Here is a 19,927-nt window from a genome sequence, read left to right on the forward strand (position 1 = left end):
TAAAATATTTTGTTTATATGTGTGTGTTTGTGTGTGTGTGTATGCAATTTACCAGGCTAGTGGAATCCCGAGTTTTCATTTTTTTATTCAAATGACCCTTTTTTATCATTTGCAATTTTTTTAGAAATAAAGATGGTATTGCTTTCCTTTACCTCTGATTTCGTAGTCTGTGTTTCAGTGTGGCTTCTCCCAGATTAACCTTCAAGCCTTAAAAAAAAAAAAAGACTACCTATTAAAAGTTCTCTCATGTAATCTTTTAGGACACCCTATGTCCACATTGTCTCTCAGTTTAGGTTTTAAATACTGATTTTATATCCCAGGTTAAACACTGATGGACTCTGGGGTAGACCTCTGAGAAATAAGGATGAGTCCTGGGTTGAAGAGAAGAAAGCTTTGCCTTTCCAGGAAATAAACCAGCTGACCTCTGGCATCTTTCCATCTCACCTAGGGTCCTATTTCTTTGCCCGCTATGCAGGAAACAGAGAAGCACAAGAATTTGACAAATTATTTAAGAAATAGTCAAGACTAAACATTATCTCCACCTACAAGGCTTGTTGTATAGGTCCAAATTGTATACAAATCTAAAAAAGAAAAACAAGTGGTATCACCGAGGTTGATGGCAGAGGGATCAGGCAGCTACCCAGAGATGGGTTCACAGCAGCTTTTCTCAGAAAACATCCAGGAGGTGTTCAAATGGTGCATTTATCACAAGAAGGTAGGAAGCTAAAAATGTCCAAGGAAGGCTGCTCATCACTAGTGTCCATCCTTTTCTGGAAGCAGCTCCCATACTGAGGACTTGGCGGTGTGAAGGGAGCAAGTATTTTGCTTTCTTACTTTATTAGATTTTGCAAAACCGTTCCACGTCTCTGCCTAATGTAGAGCGAGGCCTCTTGGGCAAAAGGGGAGACGAAGGAGGCCTGTTCAGGCGCTGCCTGCTGGGAGGATTGGCATACACACCAGAACCGCAGGCTTTCCTAAATGCTTCATAAAAGAAGATGAAAACAGCGGCTCTGCAAGCCCACCACATTCAAGATGCCGGGAGTCGGGATCCTCCTCCACAAACTGGCATTTTCCATTCATTGTTTGCTTTTTATTTCTCAACTTAATCCTATCTTTCACGGCCTCCTGTTGCTTTTTAAAACCTAAGCTTTCACTCTGTTCTCTTTGCACTCATGCTAACTTAAAGAGCTCAGAGAATTCTTGATAGAAGGCCACCCCCTAAAGACAGCGATTTTATCTCCAGCTTCATCAAGGAGTCTTCAGAATCCGTCACTTGCCAGCAAAAAAATCTTTTAGCTGCCATGTACTTGAGACTGCCCATTTGCTGCCTAGTCAAATGATTAAATTTTTTTTCTGAACAATAGAAAGCAGTAGGTAATAAGGATCATTGGTATATTTCCTTTCCATCAGATAATTCTTAAGTTCATACCCTTCGCCATAGTTATATCAGCATCTCCTGAGCTGGAATAGCCTCTGTGGTTGTCACAGACCCAAGGCCCTTCCCCTCGGGAAGAGTGGAAACCCAGAAGCCTGCCTACAGAAAAACAGCACAGTTTCCATCAGGCATGTGTGTTAAGTTCCTATAGCAACACCAGGCATGGGCAGCTTAATACCATCTTCCAGTATCCAACCTCACAGTCAGTCACCAAATCCTATTTGTTTCTTAATATCTTCAGTCACAATGCTCTTCTCCTGTAAACCAACTATAATGGAAAGAATAAAAATCATTTTAAAAAATGCTCTCCTCATCATCATCTCTGCCCCACCCTCATTTGTTAAGCATAAGTGAATCATTCCAAGCCTGAGGATGAAGAGTTGCTAGAAATGAAATGATGTTGCAGCACCAGGACAGGAGTGAAGAAAGAGAGGTACCTAGGATGCACGGTGTAAGGAGGCATCACTGTCAGGATCAGGCAAGGACAGGGTTGGCTCAGATGACTACCTTCCTGAGTTTACGCCCTCATCACCTCCCCTGTCTTACCCTAATCCCAGCCCTGTGATTTTTATTTTCAGTAAGAATTGTTGCCAAAATCTTTTTTATATATAATGATTTTTATTTTTTTCCATTATAGCTGGTTTACAGTGTTCTGTCAATTTTCTTCTGTATAGCATGGTGACCCAGTTACACACACATGTATACATTCTTTTTTCTCACATTATCATGCTCCATCATAAGTGACTAGACATAGTTCCCAGTGCTACACAGTAAGATCTCATTGCTAATCCATTCCAAGCTCATCCAGATATTACATCCACTCTTCCTCACACCACAGGTCCTCATCCAGGTGATACACCTGGGCTCAGATGCTGCCCTTGGTGCCTGTGTCTTCAGAGGATCCCATGCCTGGAGAGGATAAAATGTCCCATTATGTTCAATGAATTGCCATTTTTCTTTATGGAGATTTTCCCATCTGCTCTTTATATTATCTGACTTGTTCTCTGGTTTTAATTAGGACACCAGCATATTTTTTTATCACAGGTTACCCTTAGCAAAGCAGGTGATCAGCATGTGGACCAAGTTGTCAGCTGCAGTACTGGGCAGCACAGGGAGAGTGGATGCTCCAAAATGAGGGCATCATAATTAAGTATCCCCAAAGCAATCCACAGACTCAATGCAATCCCCATCACATTACCAATGACATTTTTCACAGAACTAAAACAAACAATCCAAACAAGACAAGACACCATCAGACTCCTGGAAGAGAACATAGGCAAAACATTCTCTGACATCAACCTTACAAAGGTTTTCTCAGGTCAGTCTCCCAAAGCAACAGCAATAAGAGCAAAAATAAACCAATGGGACCTAATCAAACTGACAAGATTTACACAGCAAAGGGAACCAAAAAGAAAACAAAAAGACGACTTACAGAATGGGATAAAATAGTTTCAAATGATGCAACGGACAAGGGTTAATCTCTAGAATATAAAAACAACTGATATACTTCAACAGCAAAAAAGTCAACAACCCAATGGAAAAATGGGCAAAAGACCTGAATAGACATTTTTCCAAGGAAGATATACAGATGGCCAACAAGCACATGAAACAATGCTCAACATCCCTGATTATTAGAGAAATGCAAATCAAAATTATCACGAGATACCACCTCACACCTGTCAGAATGTCATTAATAAGTCCACAAATAACAAATACAGGAGGGGCTGTAGAGAAAAGGGATCCCACCTGCACTGTTGGTGGGAATGTAAGCTGGTACAACCACTATGGAGATCAGTATGGAGATACCTTAGAAATCTATACATAGAACTACCATATGACCCAGCAATCCCACTCTTGGGCATATATCTGAACAAAACTTTCCTTAAAAAAGACACATGCACCCACATGTTCATTGCAGCTCTATTCACAATAGCCAAGACATGGAAACAACCCAAATGTCCATCGACAGACGATTGGATTAGGAAGATGTGGTATATATACACAAAGGAATACTATTCAGCCATGAAAAAAGAACAAAATAATACCATTTGCTGCAACATGGATGGAACTAGAGACTCTCGTCCTGAGTGACGTAAGTCAGAAAGTCAAATACCATATAATACCACATATATCTGGAATCTAATATATGGCACAAATGAACCTTTCCACAGAAAAGAAAATCATGGACTTGGAGAATAGACTTTTGGTTGCCAAGGGGGAGGGGGAAGAAGTGGGGTAGACTGGGGGGCTTGGGGTTCATAGATGCCAACTATTGCTTTTGGAATGGATTAACAATGAGATCCTGCTCTGTAGCACTGGGAACTATGTCTAATCACTTATGAAGGAGCATGATAATGTGAGAAAAAAGAATGTTTACATGTATGTGTAACTGGGTCACCATTCTGTACAGTAGAAAAAAAATTGTATTGGGGAAATAACAAATAAATAAATAAAAGCACTTTCTTTTTGTTTGTTTATGTTCTTTTTCTCACATTATATTTTTACCTTTTCAATACTATGTACACACATGTGAGGTGCCATGATCTTTTAAGCGTGTCTCTTCAGGACAAAAAGGCAGAGAGTTATGGGTGCATATTGGAGCTTAGTTAATCCAGGAGGTCCCAGATGTTTAGTTTCTCCAAACACTGTCTCTGTGGTATCTCTCAAAGGTTCTCCTTGGAGGAGTTTTCTGGAGATTGTCAGCATGCATCCGGACCTCTCTCTGGTTGGGGGTCCATGGATGGGTCCTGGAGTACTGTACACCTTCTTCTCATTCACAGAATATGTATGTAGGCACCCCCTCAATTAGCTTTTCACACAGTTCATAAAGGCATTACACCTGTTGTCTTTCTCTCTCTTTTCCAGTGGCTTGGCTTTCACCTGTTTTTTTATTACTCAAATGAATTTATCACATCTGTAGTTGTATAATAATCATAACAATCCAGTTCCACAGGATTTCCATCCCACAGCCCAAGCACATCCCCCCACCCCCCAAACTGTCTCCTTTGGAAACCATAAGTTTTTCAGAGTCTGTGAGTCAGCATCTGTTCTGCAAAGAAATTCGGTCTGTCCTTTTTTCAGATTCCACATGTCAATGAAAGCATTTGATGTTGGTGTCTCATTGTATGGCTGACTTAACTTAGCATGATAATTTCTAGGTCCATCCATGTTGTTAAAAATGCTGGTATTTTGTTCCTTTTAATGGCCGAGTAATATTCCATTGTGTATATGGAATATTCTTCTTCTTGATCCACTCCTCTGTTGATGGACATATAGGTTGTTTCCATGTCTTGGCTATTGAAAATCATGCTGCAAAGAACATCGGAGTACATGTGTCTTTGCGAGTCCTGGTTTTCTCTGGATAGATGCCCAGGACTGGGATTGCTGGATCAAATGGGAGTTCTATTTTTTAGTTTTCTGAGGAATCTCCATACTGTTTTTCACAGTGGTTGCACCAACTTACAATCCCACCAACAGTGTACTAGGGTTCCTTTTTCTCCACACCCTCTCCAGCACTTATTGTTTATAGACTTTTTGATGATGGCCATTCTGGCTGGTGTAAGGTGGTACCTCAGAGTGGTTTTGATTTGCATTTCTCTAATAATGAGTGATGTTGAACATCTTTTCTTGTGTTTTTTGGCCTTCTGTATGTCTTCTTTGAGGAATTATCTGTTTAGCTCTTCTGCCCATTTTTTGATGGGGTTGTTTTTTTATTGGTATGGAGCTACAGAAAGTGTTTATAAATTTTGGAAATTAATCCCTTGTCAGTTGGTTCACTTGCAAAGATTTTCTCCCATTCTGTGGGTTTCTTCATTTTGTTTATGGCTTCCTTTGCTGTGCAGAAACTTTTAAGTTTAATTAGATCCCATTTGTTTATTTTGGTTTTTATTTTCAATACTCTAAGAGGTGGATCTGAGAAGTTGTTGCTGTTGTTTATGCCAGAGAGTGTTTGGCCTATGTTGTCCTCTAAGAGGTTTATAGTGTCTGGTCTTGTGTCTAGGCCTTTAATCCATTTTGAGTTTCTTTTTGGTATGGTATTAGGGAGTGTTCTAATTTCATTCTTTTCCATGTGGCTGTCCAGTTTTCCCAGGACCACTTATTGAAAGAGCTGTCCTTTCTCCATTATATATTCTTGCCTCCTTTGTCATAGATGGGTTGGCTGTAGGTGTGTGGATTTAATTTTGGGCTTTATAAGGATCCTATTCCACTAATCTATATTTCTATCTTTGTGCCAGTACCGTATGGTTTTCAGGATTGTTGCCTTGTAGTATAGTCTGAAGGCAGGGAACCTGATTCCTCCAGCTCCATTTTTCTTTTTCAGGATGTCTTTGGCTATTCTGGGTCTTTTGTGCTTCCAAACAAACTTTAAAATATTTTGTTCAAGTTCAGTGAAAAATGTCCTTGGTAATTTGATAGGGATCGCATTGAATCTGTATGTTGCCTTGGGTAGTATAGTCATTTTGATAATGTGTCACCTTTGATTTCTTTCATCGGTGCCTTATAGTTTTCAGAGTACAGGTCTTTTGTCTCTTTAGGTAGGTTTACTCCTAGGTATTTTATTCTTTTGGATGTTATGGTAAATGGGATTGCTTCCCTAATTTCTCTTTCTGCTCTTTCATTGTTAGTGTATAGAAATGTCATCCGGAGTTCCCGTCATGGCGCAGTGGTTAACGAATCCGACTAGGAACCATGAGGTTGCGGGTTCGGTCCCTGCCCTTGCTCAGTGTGTTAACGGTCCGGCGTTGCCGTGAGCTGTGGTGTAGGTTGCAGACGCGGCTCGGATCCCGTGTTGCTGTGGCTTTGGCGTAGGCCTGTGGCTACAGCTCTGATTCAACCCCTAGCCTGGGAACCTCCATATGCCGCGGGAGCAGCCCAAGAAATAGCAACAACAGCAGCAGCAGCAAAAAGACAAAAGACAAAAGACAAAAAAAAAAAAAAAAAAAAGAAATGCTATCGATTTCTGTGTATTAATTTTGCATCCTGCGACTTTGCCAAATCATGGATGAGCTCTAACAGTTTTCTGGTAGAGTCTTTAGGGTTCTCTAGGTATAGTATTATGTCATCTGCAAATAGTGATAGTTTTACTTCTTCCTTTCCAATTCAGATTCCTTTTATTTCTTTCATTTCTCTGATTGCCGTGGCTAGGACATCCAAAACTATGTTGAAGAGTAGTGGTGAGAGCAGACATCCTTGTCTTGTTCCTGATCTCAGTGGGAATTCTTTCAGCTTTTCACCATTGAGAATTATGTTTGCTCTGGGTTTTCAAATACGGCCTTTATTGTGTTGAGGTAGGTTCCCTCTATGCTGCCTTTCTGAAGGGTTTTTATCAGAAATGGGTGTTGGATTTTGTCAAAGGCTTTTTCTGTGTCTATTGAGGGGACCGTATGATTTTTATTTTTCAGTTTGTTAATGTGGTGTATCACACTGATGGATTTAGGAATATTGAAGAACCCTTGCATCCCTGGGATAAATCCCAATTGATCATGATGTACAATCCTTTTAATGTATTGCTGGATGTGGTTTGCTAGTATTTTGTTGAGGATTTTTGCATCGATGTTCATCAGTGCAATTGGCCTGTGGTTTTCTTTTTTTGTGGTATCTTTGTCTGATTTTGGCATCAGGGTGATGGTGGCCTCATAGAATGAGTTTGGGAGTATCCCTTCCTCTGAAATTTTTTTGAAATAGTTTCAGAAGGAGAGGTGTGAGCTATTCTCTAAATGTTTGATAGAACTCCCCTGTGAAGCTATCTGGTCCTGGACTTTTGTTTGTTGAAAGTTTTTTAATCACAGTTTCAATTTCAGTTCTTGTAATTGGTATGTGCATCTTTTCTATTTCATCTTGGTTTAGTCTTGAAAGATTGTACCTTTCTAAGAATTTGTCCATTTCTTCTAGGTTTTCTGTTTTATTGGCATATAGTTGCATATAGTAGTCTCTTATGATCCTCTGTATTTCTGTGATTTCTGTTGTTACTTCTCCTTTTTCATTTCTAATTTTATTGATTTGACTCTTCTCTCTTTTTTTGTTGAGAAGTCTGGCTAAGGGTTTATCAATTTTATTGATCTTTTCAAAGAGCCAGCTTTTTGTTTCATTAATCTTTTCTATGGTTTTCATTTCTATTTCATTGATGTCTGCTCTGATCTTTATGATTTCTTTCCTTCTACTAACTTTAGGTCTTGTCTGTTCTTCTCTTTTGAGCTGCTTTAGATGTCAAGTTAGCTTGTTTATTTGAGCTTCTTCTTGTTTCCTGAGGTGGGCTTGTATTGCTATAAACTTTCCTCTTTTAATGGCTTTAGCTGCATCCCATAGGTTTTGGAGTGTTGTATCTGTGTTGTCATTTGCTTCTAGGTATTTTTAGATTTCCTCTTTGATTTCTTCAGTGATCTATTGGTTGTTTAGTAGCATGTTGTTTAGTCTCCATGTGTTTGTGTTTTTTGCAGGTTTTTTCTTGTTGTTGATTCCAGTCGTATAGCATATAGCGTTGTGGTCGGAAAAGATACTTGATATGATTTCAATTTTCTTAAAGTTACCAAGGTTGGCTTTGTAGCCCAGGATGTGATCAATCTTAGATAATGTTCCATGTGCACTTGAGAAGAATGTGTATTCTGTTGCTTTGGGATGGAATGTCCTATAAATATCTATGAAGTCCATCTAGTCTAATTCTTCATTCAGGGCCTGTGTTTCCTTATTGATTTTCTGTCTGGATGATCTCTCCATTGCTGTGTCAAAGTCCCCTACTATGATTGAGTTATTGTGATTTGTCCTTTTACAGTTGTTATCAGTTGCCTTATATATTGTGGTGAACCTATGATGGGTGCGTAGATATTCAAAATTGTTATATCTTCTTCTTGGATTGATCCTTTGATCATTATGTAATGACCTTCTTTGTCCCTTAAAATATTCTTCATTTTAAAGTCTATTTTGTCTGTTATGCATATTGCTAATCAGCTTTCTTTTGATCCCCATTTGCATGAAATATTTTCTTCCATCCTCTCATTTTCGATTTGTATGTGTCCCTAGATATGAAGTGGGTCTCTTGAAGAAAGCATATATATGGGTCTTGTTTTCATATCCATTCAGCCAGTCTATGTCTTTTGGTTGGGGTGTTTAGTCCATTAACATTTAAAGTAATTATTGATATGTATGTTCTTATTGCCATTTTATTAATTGCTTTTGATTTGTTTTGGTTGCTCTTTTTTCTTTCCTTCTTCTCTTGTTCTCTCTTCTTCTGGTTTGAAGACTGTCTTTAGTGTTGTATTTGAGTTGATTTTTCTTTGTTTGTGTATAAATTGTAGATTTTTGTTCTGCAGGTATTCTGAAGTTTTGATATAAGAGTCTGTATGTATATGAGATTGTTTTAAGTTGTTCTCATAATTGCAAGTTCATCTCCAGTGTCCTGCATTTGTACCCACCTCTTATGATTTCTGATTTTGGTAGTACAATTGTGCATGGATGATTTCATATCTTTACTGTATATATACCTTTACCTGTGAGCCTTGTCGTTTGCAGTATTTTTGTTTCCTGTTGCTGTCTTTTCTTTTCTGGCTAGAGAAGTGCCAGAGTCCAGCTCCAGCAGCCAGGGTGTCCCTATGGACAGTGTCAGCAATGCACACGGAGACAGCCTCTTTGTCCCTTCTTTCAGGGCACTGGACTGCTCAAATGCTATTAGCATAAGTAGCAGTTTATATAGAAGCTTAATTGTAACTGACATTACAGTGCTTAGGTCATATTTTTAAAGGTTAAACTTTTAGATTACATGGTACAGTAGATATACATTTTATTCTAAGGATTTTAATTAAAACCAACAGATACAATACATCATGTAAAACTATAATGGGTACAAAACATCATGTGGAAAAAACATTATGTGAAAATAAGGCGATTCAGTACAAAACATTTTGTGGTTACTTTTAGCAAGCACCACCTGTTATTGTTTTAAGCTAATCTTTAACAACTAGAAAGGTCACAAGCACAAGAATTTGACATTTACAAAAATTCATTTTTTAGATTAAAGTTTGGGGTACTAACTTCAAAGCGTTATGGTCGGGACAGTATGAGAAAATATTTTTTATATCAAAGCAACTTAATTTCCTAAAACTTAAAAGTGTTTTACAAAATTCATTAAAAGCAAGATTATTATTATGTTTTTTCATGTATGTCTAACCTATTCTTAAGCTATTGTACATAACACAATTACCTAACTCTAAAACCTATTCTTACTTGTAACAAACTAATGAATACTTTGTTTTTACCTACATTGGATCTCAATAGGGGGAATTCAACCAAAGTGAAGCTCTTATTATTTTATTACTGTTCCAATTTTTTGTTGTTCCAATTTTATTGAGTCACAAAACAATATAGGAAAATAACAAAGTATAACAAACAAATAACAGGAAAGATTGAATAATAAGTAAATAGCAAGAAAGACTGATTTTTCCAAAGAGCGATTTTATTCTTGCACTATTGTGCAAAGCCTTCATTTTGTTATTGTTGCCATTGTTATCGGGTTAGCAGGTGACCCTCATTATTTTTAGAACTGCCCTCGGAACTATGCCACCAGGTAAGCCCTTTTCCCTATTTCTAAACCTGTCCTTGGAACTGTGCCACTGGGTAGGCTTTTTTTCCTCGGTTAGGAACCCTGCCTTTGGAACTGTTCCGTCAGGCTAGTTCCCTTCCTTGGCCCCCTGCATCTCCTCGGCTCCCCACAGAGAAGTTCCTTTAGTATTTGTTGTAAGGCTGGTTTAGTGTTGCTGAATTCTCTCAACTTTTACTTATCTGTGAAGGTTTTGATTTCTCCTTCAAATCGGAATGAGAGCCTTGCTGGGTAGAGTAATCTTGGTTGGAGGTTTTTTCCTTTCATCACGTTAAGTATATCATGCCACTCCCTTCTGGACTGCAGAGTTTCTGCTGAAAAATCTGACAGTAACCTTATTGGGGTTCCCTTGTATGTTACTTGTTTCTTTTCCCTAGCTGTTTCAAGATTTTCTCTGTCTTTAATTTTGATCAGTTTGATTAATATGTGTCTCAGGGTGTTCCTCCTTGGGTTTATTTTATATGGTACTTGTTGTTCTTCCTGGATTTGAGTGAATGGTTCCTTTCCCATAATAGCCAAGTTTTTGGCTATTATCTCTTGGAATATTTTTTCTGTCCCCTTCTCTATCTCTTCTCCTTCTGGCACCCCTATAACACAGATGTTGGTGTGTTTCACATTGTCCCAGAGTTCTCTGAGACTCTCTTCATTTGTTTTCAATCTTTTTTCTCTTTTCTGCTCCGCATCCGTAATTTCCACTAATCTGTCCTCCACCTCGCTCATTTGTTCTTCTGCCTCCTATATTCTGCTGTTAGCTGCTTCTAGTGAGTTTTTTATTTCAGTTATTATATTTTGCATCTCTTCTTGTTTAAGTTTTATATCTTGTATCTCTTTGGTCAGTGTTTCCTGTAAGTTATCCATCTTTGCCTCCAGTTTATTTCCAATGTCTTGCATCATCTTTATCATCAACAATCTAAAGTTTTTTTTTCCTGGAGGCTGAGAATCTCCTGATCACTTAGCTGATTTTCTGGGATTTTTTTCCTTTCTCCCTCATTTGAGTTATAGTTCTCTGTCTTTTCATTTTTATAGGTTTTTGGTGTGGTGACCTTTTTACAGATAAAAGGGTTGTAGCCTCTCTTACTTCTGGTGTCAGCCCCCCTTGTGGCTGAAGTCTGTATGGGGGCTTGCTGTAGGCTACCTGATGGGAGGGGCTGGTGCCTGCCCACTGGTAGGTGGAGCTGATTCTAATCCCTCTGGTGGGTGGGGCTTAGTCTCTGGATGAGATTAGAGGCAACTGTGTGCCTGAGGAGTCTTTAGGTAGCCTGTTTACTGAGGGGCAGGGATGTGATCCCACCTGGATTGTTGTTTGCCCTGGGGCTTCTCAGTGCTGACTGATGGGTGGGGCAGATTTTCCCCAAATGGCCACCTCCAGAGAAAGGCACACTGCTGAATATTCCTGAGAGCTTTGCCTTCAATGTCCCTCCCTCACAACAAGTCACATTCATCCCTGTTTTCCCAGGATGTCCTCCAAGAACTGCAGTCAGGTTTGACCCAGATTCCTATGGAGTCTTTCTTTGCCCTGGGACCCAGTGCACATGAAAGTCTGTATGCACCTTTTAAGAATGGGGTCTCCATTTCCCCCAGTCCCGTGGAGCTCCTGCACACAAGATCCACTGGCCTTCAATGTCAGATGCTCCAGGGGCTCTTCCTCCCAGTTCCAGATCCCCGCATGTGAGGGTTTGATGTGGGGCTCAGAACTCTCACTCCTGTAGGTGAGTCTCTGTGAACCAGTTACTTTCCAGTCTGTGGGCTTCCCATCCAGGAGGTATGGGGTTGTTTATATCATGAAATCACCCCTCCTACCTCTTGATGTGTCCTCCCCTTTTTCTTCTGGAGTAGGATATCTTTTTTAAGGTTTCCGGTCCATTTGGGTGAAGAATACTCAGCCTTTAGTTGTGAATTTTGTTGTTTTTAGGAGAGAAGTTGAGCTCCAGTCCTTCTATTCTGCCATCTTAATCCCATCTCCGGCTTTCACCTTTAAGATGAAATTATCTCAGAAAATACTTCATTCAGTGGTCCTTTTAGGTCAGTCCCAGTCATCCTCAGTTACATGTTCCTCCACTGTTTTACACACACACACACATTTCAGTTGCCCTTCTCCTACCTTTTACAGCTGCTCTGGTCATAAAGAGCTGTTGATTCAAGGAATTTCTTTTCTTCTGCATTATTGTAGTTGCCTCCTGGTTAGTCTCCCTGCCTCCAGGCCAAATTGCCTCGTTCATTCTTTATAGAAAGAAAACATACCCACAAGACATCTGAACATGCTGGTCACAGACTTACTCATTCTCTTGGGTGTGTAATGTTATGATGGAGAAGAGTCTTTGGAACCATATAAACTTGGGTTTAAACCCAGCTCCATCCCCCATGACCTTGTCATCTTAATCACCTTTGGGCATCAGGCTTTTCATCAATATAAAGGAATAATGGTCTCTACCTCAGAGAGTTTTTATGAAAACGATATGACACAATGCCTGTCAAACAGCCCAGGTGTCTGACACATAGTAGGGTTTTAACAGAGGTGACCCCTGCCTTCTTTCTCTTATGTCCACAGTCAGGGCATCTATGAGTTTGAAACACTGTGCAGTTTTCTTCACATGACCTTTCCTTTTGAAACACTTAGTACTAGCATTTTATCAGTTTGTACTACCTTGTTGAAAACCTCTAGGGATTCTGAAAATAGAATTTGACTCCTGCTTAAATTTATTTTCAACAAAGTCCTGTGGAGGGGTGATGAAGAAAAGGGGTAAAATTCAGTGATGAAAGAATAACTTTATGAACCAAAAAGAGAGGTTGTAAGCGAATTACCATTAGCCTATTGCTTTTTCTCTTGTAGTTACTCTAATTACAGTATAAGACATGGTGGCTTTTTTTTAGTAATTGTTGCTATTACAATATAAGACTTGGTGGCTTTTTTTTTTTTTTTTTTTTTTTTTTTTTTTTTTTTTAGTAATTGTTGCTCTTAGAGGCTGGCCCTGCAGAAGCAGAAACAGAACACTTAGCATCTTTCCTCTGTCCTTCCAGAATGAACATCCCACTTTAAATCCAATGGGAAACTCCAGTTATTTGTTATAATGGAATCTTGCTAAATAGTGTGCAAATAACATGGCAGTGAGGTTAGAAATCAGAAGAAATGCACCTTCCCATTTTAGCACCCTGCCGGCTTAAGCATTTTGTTGTTGTGGTTGTTGTTAAGACGTACGGAGTGAGTCAAATTTTCTTTAGATGATGATGATATTGGGGGATCAGAGAAAACTTAAGAAGTTCGAGGAAAATGACTACTAGGTGGCAGGACAGAGGTTTCCCTTCTCTACTTGGCACAGACATTGCTGTAGCACTCAAGCATCTTCTCTGTCATAGGCAGGAGTTCCTAGTTGAATGGGAACCAAAAGCTTTGCTCAGAGCTGCCTCTGACAGATTTTTTTACTATACCAACTTTAACACATCTCTCGGTAACTGGCCGCTCATGAAAACAACAATGGCTTTGTTATACAGAATACATCCTTAACACAGAATTTAGTTTTGAGAGAGTTTACCTAGGCCTCAGAGATGGAATCTTCTGCCCAGAAAGCACAGAAGACTCTTCTTAGTGAATTGCAATATTCCATCCTTGCCCTTGCTGCCTGGTGATGTTGTAGACCAGGAGCTGGGCTTTCTGTCCTGGACGTCGATTGCAAGTTCCATTTCAGATAGGGAGAAGAGAGGACAACGGGAGGGGGAGCCTGAAAACTACAGAAATGTCCTCAACCAAATTAATAACTGGTTTTTAAAGCTAACGAATTTCTTCTCTCACTCTGCTTATCAGTGGGATGTGTAAGAAGCAGCTTTTCCCTTCTCAGGCTGTGTCTTCTCATGGCTGATAGCTATTCCTACAAGACCCATTTTCCTCTCTTCTCTTCCAGGTAGCTATAGATTTCACCGCTTCAAATGGGGACCCCAGGAACAGCTGTTCCCTGCACTACATCCACCCCTATCAGCCCAACGAGTACCTGAAGGCCTTGGTGGCCGTGGGGGAGATTTGCCAAGACTATGACAGGTAGGAGCCTTCCCATCCCTGTGGGTTCCCACATTCCCTGGCTGACCCTGGGCAGAAGAATGGAAATTAAGTGATGCTGAGGCTCATGAGGAGAGAGAATAAAATCTTGCCCCAAACATGTCATCCTCTCCACACCTAGAGCAACTGAGTTCATGCCAAGTTCACATTGGGCACCAAAAAAATCCTTTCTCAGCTTTCTTCTCTCACTTGGCTGGGAGGACACCTGGATAGCAATGTTGGTTTCCCTTTCGCAAAGTGTCAGTATGTGCCTTGCTACACAAAGTTTGGTCCATGGGCCAGCAACACAGTGTCACCTAGGAACTTAGACCGTCAAGCTCCACTTGAGAATCTGAATCAGAATTTGCATTATAGTGAGATTCCCAGATGATCTGTGTGCACTTTGGAGTCTGCAAAGCACTGGCTTATTGGGCACTATTCTCTCTGATCCTCACATTCACCCTTCTGTCCTGGGTGTTAACAGAAGAGGAAACTATGCAGGGAAGTGATGTGATTTGTGACCTGTCCCACAGCCAGAGGCAGGATTTAACCCCAGATCCACCTCATCCCACAGCATAAGTTTGTAACTATGGGGTTTTCGCTGACCTCAAAAGCTATTGGTAGCTTTAGCAGATGGTGTGTGTCTGCCTGTTTGCACATGTATGTGTGCCCACACCAGTGTGTGCTTGTGGGATTATATGGAAAATACAGTTTGAGATCTGAATAGTAATTTTGCTTGATGGTAAATATTGACCTTTCTCACCAAGAGAATTCCCTGTAAGAAATGATTTACATAAATTGCATTCAACTGAATGTATTCTGCCTTTCCAGTATTTCCACACCAAGGTGAAGGTTTTCACATCTTTGATCAAGGACACCCTTTGAGGTAGAACCTGTGTAAATATAAATATAGGTAAATCTCGGTTGACTACCTGTCATGATGGTAAAAGAGAACTAGTTAGTAATGAGCTACAGCTAATTGACCTGGTAAACCAGGGAAAAAAAGGGACTCTGTCTTCTAGTTTCAGAGTGATTTCATGGGATAGCCTGATTTTTATTCTTTCTAATTTCATAATTGATGAAAACCTGATACCTAGGCACCATAGGGAGTGACACAACCTAGAAGGTGCAGAGAAATGAACAGGGTAAGCCATAGGAAAGTTTCCTTCAGTGTCCTACCTGCAGGCACATCTCTGGATTCAGCTTAGTCATCACTAGTAACTCAGGTGTGAAGCCAGCTTGGGATGAGTGAACAGGTCCAGTCAAATTAGACAGCTCTAAACACTAGGCCCATGCTGACACTTCCCTCTTAGACAATTAGAATGAAGGGCAACAGTGGCATTTTAAATAACCTTGCTGAAGTGATGTTTGTACTTAACTCTGCAATATTGTCTGTGAAGACAACTTGAATCCCAGCTCTGATTTTTTCAGGGCCCATTTCAGGGAGGATTGTTAGAGAGGCTCACATCACAAGATTTCTACCAAGGAGGCAAAAGATTGACAGATTTGCATCCCCACTGTCAGCAACCCCTCCAAATGTCCCCAAGACACCAGCACAGTAATTATCTCCCTTTTCTCTATCACACGCACCCATGCACGCATACACATACGCACACACACATATGCACACATGACCTAGTGTCATAATGTGTCCATATAAGAGAAGAAGGAGGAAAAGGAACATCTTCAGGTTTCTTAATAACTTTTAAGTCTTGCAATGCTCATAAAATAAAATAAGTAGAAGTACTGAATACAACACAGCAGATGCTTAATTATAAAGTTGACTCTGACTAAGCAGGGCAGAGGACAGCTCAATAATGAATTCCAAAGAGAAGATTGATGGCTTGGCCGGGAATTAAGATGCGGATGCTTGGAGCCCTTTCTGCGGCTCTGCAGCAGTTTTCCTGGATGGTCTGAGCAAGCAACAGAACTATTCCCTGATTATCTGGCTTGCAAGATGCAGCAACGATAGTGGGAGGAACCTGTTCATCTTTTAGAACTGTTGTCCCTTTGTAATTTGAGCCAGACAAAGCCTGGGGAGCATTTTGTATTCCATCAAAAATACAGATTCCATATAAAGGTAAGAGATGACACTTCAGGGGTTACGTGAAGAATCCTTGCAAATGATTCTTTAAAAAATTTTGAAAGAATAGTATCAAAGTTACCAGCCCCAACTGGCTAAGAAAATCAGGTTTCTTCAGCTCAGCAGGGCTTTTTTTTTTTTTTTTTTTTTTTACAAAGAAGGCAGCTCAGCATTGAAATGGGCACACTAATCATGTCTTGAAAACTGACAAGTTTCCACAGCTTCTCCTCTGTGTGGGTAGAAAGACAATAGACAGGCAGTCAGGACATTTCAAGTCAGGCTTTGGAATTAATTTATTCTTGCATCAAAGTCAGTGAGGTTGATGCTCAAAAAGAAACACTTGAATAACTGACAGAAGGCACCGTTCCCGTCCCTGCAGCGACATGGAGGTTTTTAATCCCCATGAGCCTTGGAAATTCCTTCCAGCTCTGACAGCCAAGGGTTTTCGTCCTGCCTTGTACAGTCACTGCTCAAAGGTCATGACAAGCTGATCCGTGAAGCTGAGCAGCTTGAGAGCTGTGTGAAGAACTGAGTTCTCAGGCTAGCCTTGATTGGTGGGTCTCCCCCTAAACAGCTTGTCCTGAGCCCAGAGAGCAACCCCACCAGCCGGCTCTTTCTGCACCCCCAAATGATAGACCCCTATCATCTCTCTCCTCCAGCTCCCCAAGAGCACACACTCATGCATGAGCTCATCTCAATGGCTCTAGCCCTTCTCCAGCTCCTACGAATAGCCTGGTCCCCTCAGGTTGCTCAAGGCCAAGGTGGCAGCCCTTTCCTGGGGCTCAGCAGATACCTGAGTCTCTAACCACCTGCCACATCCTTTCATAGAAAGGCTGGTCTGGCTGCTACCAAGTGAATGTAGATACGGTCCGTTGCGTGGAAGTCCAGACTGCTCTTGGGTAGATTTGGCCATCCCAGAAGAAGACAGGCCATCCCAGATTCTACCAGCTGAGGCAGGGAGCTCCTCTGTGGTGTGCCAGGTACTGCTAGGAGGCAAGGTTAGAACAGAAACCTCAGCCCTAACAGACATTTTCTTTCTTTTTTGATTTTTAGGGCCACACCTACAACGTACTGAGGTTCCCAAGCTAGGGGTCCAGTCAGAGCTGCAGCTGCCGGCCTACACCACAGCCACAGCAATGTGGGATCCAAGCCATGTCTGCAAACTACACCACAGCTCCCAACAACACTGGATCCTTAACCCACTGAGTGAGGCCAGGGATCGAACCCACATCCTCGTGGATCCTAGTCAGATTCGTTAACTGCTGAGCCACAAAGGGAACTCCTGACAGACATCTTTGAACATAGAAGACTGGGTAGAGGTTAAAGGGTAGGCCCACATCACCGTGCTGCCTTTCCAATTCTGCCAGAAATAGTCAGCATTGCCCAGCCTTGGCTCCAGTGGACGACCCAGGAAGCCTTAAACAAGCTGGTTCCTGTGCCCCACCCCAGATGCTGTGATTTAATTACTCTTGTGTACATCCAAGGGGCCGGGGTGTTTAATTCCAGGGGGCATCCACGGTTGAGACCCAGAGTTAAACTGAGGGAGATGGGGAAGATGGAAAAGCTGAAGGCCTAATGCATGCCAGGCCCTCACACCAGGCAGTTAAGACACAGAAATAAATAAGCACACTTTCCCCACAAATTGGTCACAGTCTTATGGCAGAGAAGGGCACGTAAGTAAATCCCAGCCCCACATGGCTGTGTAAGGATGGGGACTATAAGGAGAGAAGAATTAACTCTACCTTTTGTGGGAAGAGAAGTGGGTGATCAAGGGGGGCTTCCTGATGGTGGTGAATTCTGCTAAATCTGTTCTTTGTTGATAGAATATTATTGTGAATTATTACACCTATAAAGGGCAGAGTCAACAGAGTCCTAGTGACATGCAGACCTGGTTCAGACCCCAGCTCACTCCCTTTATCCTCCTGAGGTTTATACTCCCTGGGCTTTGGTTTCCTTGATTCCAAAGGGAAGATTCATCCAGCTTCTCGGCAGACCAGTTGTAAAGACTAGATAGTTGTACATACTGGGTAAGTGATAGAGGCTATTAACTTTAATACTCTTCACTTGTTTTTAAAACATAAACTGGTTACAAAAGGGAGAGAATCTATCGTTTCAGATCTAAAAGTTATCTAAAAGTCAATGACCTTTAAAAATTTTTTGGTTCATATGTCCCTAAAAAGAATATTATGACAACTTATAACCCTCAGACATTTTTATGTTGGAATTGGATGTTTTCCATCATGGGTTTAAATAGTGACAAAGAATGGAAATCCTAGTGTAGTGTAAATATGGACATTTAAAAAGAAAACTCTTGTATAACTCTCATGAATGCATCCACTAGACTTTAAATGCCTTAGCTGTTTGATATCCACCATAATCCATTTGAAAAATGCATGAACAAGCTCATCATTTTAAGTTAAGAATTTTAATTGTTTCCTCTTTTTCATGAACTCATATTTCCATGCCCTTCCCCACAAAATTTCATTCTAATACATCTTTTCCTTTTTCTTTTTAGGCTGCACCTGAGCGTATTGAGGTTCCCAGGCTAGGGGTCGAATCGGAGCTGTAGCCACCGGCCTACGCCATAGCCACAGCTACGTGGGATCCAAGCCATGTCTGCGACCTACACCATAGCTCACGGCAACACTGGATCCTTAACCCACTGAGCGAGGCCAGGGATCAAATCTGTGTTCTCATGGATAGATATTAGTCAGATACGTTTCCGCTGAGCCACAATGGGAACTCCCATCCCAATGTGTCTTTTAAAATTTGATTTGAAATTCCTTTATTGATCACTGTATCATATATTTCTTTAATTAAAAAATGAATATACATTTTAAAATTTCCAATTTCTAAAATTTACTATAATGAAAAACTCAAAAAGAACTTAAAAATATCTTCTTTAGTTTTTATTGCAATAATTATCGTGTCTAATTGATCATAAATAGATGGGAAATTTCAATACCTGACTATTACCTATAAAAAATAAAAACGAAAAAAATCTTAGTGAAACAGATATTGGTTTTTTTTCCTAATCAGTTTACATATCCATAGATGACTTCTACCCATGGCCAGGATGGGAGAGTCCAGCATCAATTCTTTTTTTCTTTTACTTTTTTTTTATTTTATGATTTTTTTTCCATTAGAGTTTATTTGCATGTTCTTTCAATTTCTACTATACAGCAAACTGACCCAGTCATACATATATTCTTTTTCTCACACTAGCCTCCATCATGTTCCATCACAAGTGATTAGATGTAGTTTCCAGTGCTATACAGCATGACCTCATTGTTTATCCATTCCAAATGCAATAGTTTGCATCTACTAACCCCAAACCACCAGTCCATCCCACTTCCTTCCCCTCCCCCTTGGCAACCACAAGTCTGTTCTGTTCTCAAAGCCCATGAGTTTCTTTTCTGTGGAAAAGTTCATTGTGCCATGAGTTAGATTCCAAATATAGGTGATATCATATGGTATTTGTCTTTCTCTTTCTGACTTATTTTACTTAGTATGAGAGTCTCTAGTTCCATCCATGTTCTAGCATCAATTCTAATCCAATTTGGGGGGGTTTTGTGGTTTGTTTTTTGGGTTTTGTGGGGTTTTTTACCAAGCCCATGCCATGTGGAAGTTCCTGGGCCAGGGATCAAACCTGTGCCATAGCAGCAACCCAAGCCTCAGCCTTAACCCACTGAGCTGCCAAAGAATTCCAAGTTTTTGTTTTTATCAGTGTAAATACTAAGAAAACTTGCTTTTATAAATAAGTCCATAGTAATGGAAAGAGCTTGGCTAGCA

At 40.5% G+C, this 19,927-nt stretch overlaps 1 protein-coding gene across 3 annotated transcripts in view; it reads left to right on the forward strand.

The window, feature by feature from the left end:
- CPNE4 (copine 4) overlaps nt 1–19,927 on the forward strand; it is a 595,975-nt gene that overhangs the window by 554,051 nt on the left and 21,997 nt on the right. For all 3 annotated transcript variants that reach the window (XM_021071322.1, XM_021071320.1, XM_021071321.1), the window contains one exon: nt 13,922–14,055. In XM_021071322.1, coding sequence (XP_020926981.1) covers nt 13,922–14,055 — 134 coding nt within the window. The remainder of the gene's footprint in view (nt 1–13,921; nt 14,056–19,927) is intronic.

Source organism: Sus scrofa, chromosome 13 (assembly GCF_000003025.6).
Source record: "Sus scrofa isolate TJ Tabasco breed Duroc chromosome 13, Sscrofa11.1, whole genome shotgun sequence".
Taxonomy (NCBI): Eukaryota; Metazoa; Chordata; class Mammalia; order Artiodactyla; family Suidae; genus Sus; species Sus scrofa.